General features: G+C 39.5%; 1 protein-coding gene across 1 annotated transcript; it reads left to right on the top strand.

Annotated features, from left to right (window-relative positions):
- Positions 1-830: 830 nt before the first annotated feature.
- LOC101303009 lies at positions 831-1,412 on the top strand. Its single transcript, XM_004292111.1, has one exon. The coding sequence runs from the start codon at positions 831-833 to the stop codon at positions 1,410-1,412; it is 582 nt and encodes a 193-aa protein (XP_004292159.1).
- Positions 1,413-6,463: the final 5,051 nt, after the last annotated feature.

Consider the following 6,463-nt stretch of genomic DNA (forward strand, 5'->3'; position numbering starts at 1 on the left):
TTAAATAAATCAACAGAACAAAAGTTGACCCAAACAGAACCGTTCGTGTAAATTACGATTACGGAAGCTCAAATGATCTTCAAATTTGATGAAACCTTGCAGGAATGATCTACACACTGTGTTTTAGACATTGTACGGTTGAGATGTGGAAATACGACCTGAAAGTGAGCGAAATAAGGAGTCTTGCACTTTAATTTCAAAGCGAGATCCCACTCTGAAATGGGACTACATATATCTTGTGAATTCTAGTATTGCTATTGTAGAATATAATGTTGCGATTACGCATTATTGAATGTAAGGATGAAAATGCATGGTTGTGGTTCTTATTCAAATGAACAAGTTTGGATTAGTTTTTGTGTTGGGCAAGCATGTTTCTAATAATTGAGATGAATAAGTTCAGATACGGTAGGTGAAATATTAGACCCGACAAGAATGTGCTATATATTATTTTGTTTATGTCATGCAATCAAGAAAAAGATACAATTAATCAACCAAATTCGATCATAACAGTTCGATCAGTATGATAATATTTCATTCTACTGCTTGGCTTCTATCTAAAGTGCTCGTCCTAAAGTTGCCTGGCTGATCAGTAACTCAATTGCAATGTTTACAATATGATAATAACAAATACTGTTACTCACTTTTCTTCCCCTACGTTTAAAATAGGGATCCAATCAGTTAGGTATGAACCTATAGAGTGAAATAAGTAATAAAGCAATGCATCAATGATGTTATTGCTTCCACAGCGCGCTCCTCTATAAAATGCCTCTTCTGCCTTCAATTATTTTGGAGAGCAAGAGATTTTAGATACATATATACAGAGAGGAAAAATGGGGAAGTTTTCAGGTCCAGTTCTAAAGCTTTTCTTCGTTGTTCTGTTCATGTCATTATCGGTGCACACCAGCAGCAACATTGAAGAGAAGAGAGAAACTGATCACTGGTTTCAAAGGCTCCACTACTCAAAACAGAAGCTGACCCGGCTCCATTTCTACTTCCACGACATAGTTTCCGGCCCGGCTCAGACCACAATGGTGGTGGTGCCACCAGCCAAGACCGGCAAACCATCTCACACGTCGTTCGGGCAGGTCAACATGTTTGACAACCCTCTAACCAAAGGACCTGAACCCACATCTGAGCTGCTTGGTCGTGCCCAAGGTTTATATGGGTTCGCATCCCATGAGGACGTCAGTCTACTTATGGCTATGACCATTGTTCTCACCGGTGGCGAACACAACGGTAGTAGCTTTACTGTTTTGGGCCGGAATGCGGTGATAGATTCTACCCGAGAGTTCCCAGTTGTCGGTGGAACTGGTGAATTTCGATTAGGACGTGGATTTGCGACAGCCAAGACTTACTTTTTTAACGACACTATTGCTATAGTGGAATATAATGTTGTGGTTATACATTATTGAATAATGGAATAATGAATATTCATTATTCATTATTGATAAGATCAATCTGAATAATGAATATTCTTGATTAATCAAAAATTGCGTGGTTTCATTTTCCTAATACTAGTTAATATAGTGTTGTGTTAATCACGCTAGATGTATAATATCCATATGCAATATTCCCTGCTAGAGTTTCCGATTGTATGTGTAAGTAGAAATTTTTTCGATCGGCAACTGCGATGTTGCGATGCTAGTATCGTTGTTTTGGTATATAGTGTTGCCATCATATATATACTATATGATTCAGAGGGTGAACATGGCGTGGTTTACGGATTTGTCTGCTATGCAGATGGATAGGTGATACATACAACTAACTAAATGAAACATTTGCTAGCATGGGGTTGCAAAATTTTTCCTAGAAATAAGATTTGTATCCCATACTCTTTTGCATAGCAGAGCTTTCCGCGGTTTATTACCTAGTTGTTTGGTATTGTAAGAAGTTGAACGTTCGGCATGAACTTTTGCCGATGAACGGTGTCGCTTTCGCTGGAGATGCGAGTATTCTAATGGATTTGATGACCCAAGTTTGGGTTTTTCTGTTCGATTCGAAGAGAGACGGCTGCAAATCATCTATGGCATAAACAAGTCACAAGTCACAACACGTAAAATCTTAGTGACAATGATCCACATTAAGAAATAATTGAGAAATTCTAAACCGCGGACATTTTAGCTTCTTTACCACGAGAAATTTTTCAGTGTTATGGGAGGACACGTGGCAGTCTGACGTGGTCATACTTTCCAATCAAATTTAGACATGTAGATTTTCTTCACAAAAAATTATTTCAGCTATTTTGTCAAAGACCATTTTAGGTTTTCTGTTGTTTTTTTAATACTAAACCCTAAGCTCTAAACCCCAAACCCTAAACCTTATACCCTATACCCTAAACCCTATACCCTAAACCCTAACCCTAAACTTTAAACCCTATACCCTAGACCCTAGTTCGAACTTGCTAAATACCCATGAATGTCATTTCACAAAAAATAGAAAATATTTGTTTATATTTTAGTTATAAAAATCCACATAACTAAATTTGATTGAAACGTAGGACCACGTCAGACTGCCACGTGGTCCTCCCGTAGCATTTAAAAATTTCTCCTTTACCACACCAAATTTCTCAAAGATTTTCTTCACTGTTTGATAGTTGATCGAGGCTCTATTATGATCGATCGAGGCCAATAATTCATGGTATTCCCTAACGTCTAGCTGTCTAAGCACGTACATTACAAAGAATGCTCAAATCTAATATTTGAAACACAACTCTTGAATCAGCTTCCAAAAGAAAGATGACAAAGTTATTTGCGATCACCCTGGCCAAGGGATTTCACCTCCGTTATGATGCTTCGAAAAACATACAACACCAGCAAAAGACTTTTAAGTTTGTTGAAAGAAATACTATTGAGACTTCTAAGGAATATAATCCTAGTTAGTTATGTTTTCATTATCTACATTGATGTAATTGTAATTGATTGTATAGCACATTCCTTGTCGATAGATTAGCTAGAATAGCTAGAATCAAGGAGATAACTCCTTCTCCCTTTCTGTATATATGTTGTACTCGATTATATGATCATTACTACAAAGTATTCTAAACCAATATCATTCTTATTATGGTATCCAAGCCAACACGCTCTTGAGATCCCCATCAAACACAAAAACCCTAAATCCAAATCCTTGTCAAAAACATGACAGGAGAAGAACGAAAAGCCGATCCAAATTCATCATCGAAGGCTCCGGCATGGGAAAACATCAATCATCCTCTATACATCCATCGCTCGGATCAACCAAGAGCAATCCTTGTTCCACAATCACTCGAGGAAGACAATTTCAGTGCCTGGATCGATAGCATGAAAGCGGCACTCCAAATCAAAAACAAAATACGGTTAGTTGATGGAACTCTAACCAAACCGTGAAGAATCCGGATGAGCAAAATCAATGGAACCGATGCAACATCCTCGTCAAGACATGGCTGCTTAGATCAATGTCAAAGGAGATTTCAAAGAGCTTTTCTCATTGCAAGGACGCAAGGACCGTGTGGCTTGAATTGTACGAAAGGTTTGGACAAACTAATACCGTTCAACTTTTCCATATTGAGAATGCTATACATGATTGCGTACAAGGCTCCTCTTCGGTTACATCCTTCTTCACCCAACTCAAAGGCCTTTGGGATGAGAAGGAGGCACTTTGCAATTTTCCTAGTTGTGTTTGTGACGTATGAGATGAGTTGAAGTCTTATATTGAGACACAGAAGATCATGAAGTTTTTAATGGCCGGGTTTGAATGATGAATTTGCCACAACCTGAAGCAACATAATCGGCATGTATCCCCTGCCTTCATTGAACAAAGCCTATTCTATGGCTCTCAGGCATGAAAAGCAGGCTGCTGTTTTAGCAAACAAGGCAACGCTCCATCCTTCTGAGTCCACTGCTTTCTATGCACAGCAACAGCGCGGCAACTTGACCCCGAGCGAGCTCCTTGCAGCGCGTCATGCAGCGCACCAATCTGACCTAACAGCGCGCGCACAAGAGCCTATGCCTGAGCCCTTTGAGGGTCATGCGCACAAAATAGCGCGTTCTTTAAGCAATTATGACGGAAAGCAGAGATGTGAAAAATGCGACAGGACCAATCATTCAACTGAGAATTGCAAGGCCCATCTACGTTGTACAATTTGCAACTGGAAAGGGCACACTTCTGAAACATGTCGACAGCTCCTACGTTGCTCATACTGCAATCTCAAAGGACATACTTATGACGAATGTTGCAAAAGAAAAGCTGCCCAATCTGGAGAAGGAAGCAGCCGTGCTAATCACATCTTGGCAGCCTCTATAGGGTCTGTCTCCTTTCCATTCTCACAAGAAGAATGTGCTCGATTGAGAGAGATTTTGGATAGCAATCAGGCCTCAACTCAAGCTGGTAACATTGCCAATTATGAGGAACTTTCTGGTAAGGCTGCCTCTCTCGCCAATACTTGTTGTCACTCACCAATATGGCTTCTAGACAGTGGTGCAAGTGATCATATTATATGTGATGACAAATTTCTTACTTCAAAACAATTGATCATGAATTATACTGTGCGACTCCCATCTGGATCATCTGCTCCTGTTACATACATTGGAACTGTGTTATTTTCATCTCACTTAAAGCTTGAGAAAGTGCTATGCGTGCCCTCTTTTTATCTGAACTTGATATCTGTGAGCAAATTGGCTTGTGATTCATTCTATGTAACCATCTTTCTGAGACAAATTTGTATTGTGCAGGACCTACGATCGAGGAGGATGATCGGGACAGGAACTGAGAAGGAGGGAGTCTATTGCCTTGATTATCACCAGAAAGGAACGTGCAATGTGGCTCAAGTTCAAACGCCAAATCTTTGGCTCCAAAGGCTGGGTCACCCATCACAACGAGTGTTGTCATTATTTTCTTTTTCCAAAAACTTTTCTGCACCAAATAATTGTTTGATTTGTCCTTTGGCCAAACAAACTAGACAACCATTTTCTTTAAGTACTACTTCCAGTAAAGATTGTTTTGAATTGATTCATGTTGATATTTGGGGAGGTTATCATGTTCTTTCACTCACTGGTGCACAATATTTCTTGACCCATGTTGATGATTATCCATGGGCTACCTGGGTCTATCTCATGAAACAGAAATCTGAAACATGTCAACTTCTTGTTAATTTCGTTCATTTGATTGAAACACAATTTGATAAACGTGTCAAAGTCATTAGGAGTGATAATGGTCCCGAGTTTTCTATGCATGAATTTTATGGGTCAAAGGGTATTAAACATCAAACCACATGTGTCAATAATCCCCAACAGAATGGGGTTGCTGAAATAATCCCCAACAGAATGGGGTTGCTGAAAGAAAGCATCGTCACCTCTTAAATGTGGCTCGAGCTCTTCTTTTTCAAGCCAATTTACCAAAAAGGTTTTGGGGTGAGGCCATCTTAACGGTCAGTTATCTCATAAATTGAACACCGACTCCACTCTTAAATGGCAAAACGTCTTTTGAACGCCTTTTCTCAAAAGAACCGACATATGATCATCTTAGAGTTTTTGGGTGTCAATGTTTTGTTTCCACACATCCCTCCAAGCCAAGCAAATTCGATCCCAGGTCAGTTGAATGTGTTTTCTTGGGTTATTCTCATGGTAAAAAGGGTTATCGGGTTTATGATGTCAAAGGAAAGAAAATTCTCTTTTCTTGTGATGTTATTTTTTTTTAGTCTGATTTTCCCTATCGAAACAAAATCTGAAATTCTCTCCTACTCACTACCACAAAAACTGCATCAGACAATGCCTATCAGACGATGTATAATGACAACCCGTCGTGTAACTGATTTTTAACTTTTTAGATGTCAGTTTTCTAAAAAATCGTGGTGTGAATGTGTAAAAATATGAGCACCAACCTTCCCAAGTAGTAAAGTGTCCAACATGTAAGAGTGATACGACGTTTTGTAATAAAACTGTGGTGTGATTGTATGTTTTTGCAACAAAACCATATCAGTCAATATTTTCCTCCAACATTCTCCCCAAATTTAGCCCCAAACTTGTAGAGGGAACACAAAATTTGATGGAGGGAATGCCAAAACTTGAAATTTCGGGCATTAGACCACATTTTTAGGTTATACGTCGTGTGATTTGATGTTGAAATGAATGTCAACGCCATCAATGTGTCCAAAACTTCCCCCATGCATTTCACTGATTTCAGCCCAAAATTAAATTCCCCCCAACACTTCGACCAAAAAAATAAAAAAAACCCTAAAACCTCGACAACACACACATAACCTCTCTCCACACCACTCTCTCAGCCACCCCCTCTCAGCCACCCTAGCTCTTTCTATCTCGATAGCATTTTTCTCAACAAAACCTCTCAACCCACAAGCCACTCTCACAACCCTTCAACCCACAACTTCTCTCAACATGGCCGCCTACTCCTCGCTCCCCAAAACCTCAATAGAACCCAACCAAAGCTTTATCTTCTACAAACCTTTTCTTGCCAAATCTCTCTCTCTCTC

The sequence above is a fragment of the Fragaria vesca genome, linkage group LG2 (assembly GCF_000184155.1).
Source record: "Fragaria vesca subsp. vesca linkage group LG2, FraVesHawaii_1.0, whole genome shotgun sequence".
NCBI classification, from domain to species: Eukaryota; Viridiplantae; Streptophyta; class Magnoliopsida; order Rosales; family Rosaceae; genus Fragaria; species Fragaria vesca.

Excerpts from the sequence above, each read along its gene's own strand:
- LOC101303009 (XM_004292111.1), top strand. The coding sequence starts at position 831 with ATGGGGAAGTTTTCAGGTCCAGTTCTAAAGCTTTTCTTCGTTGTTCTG.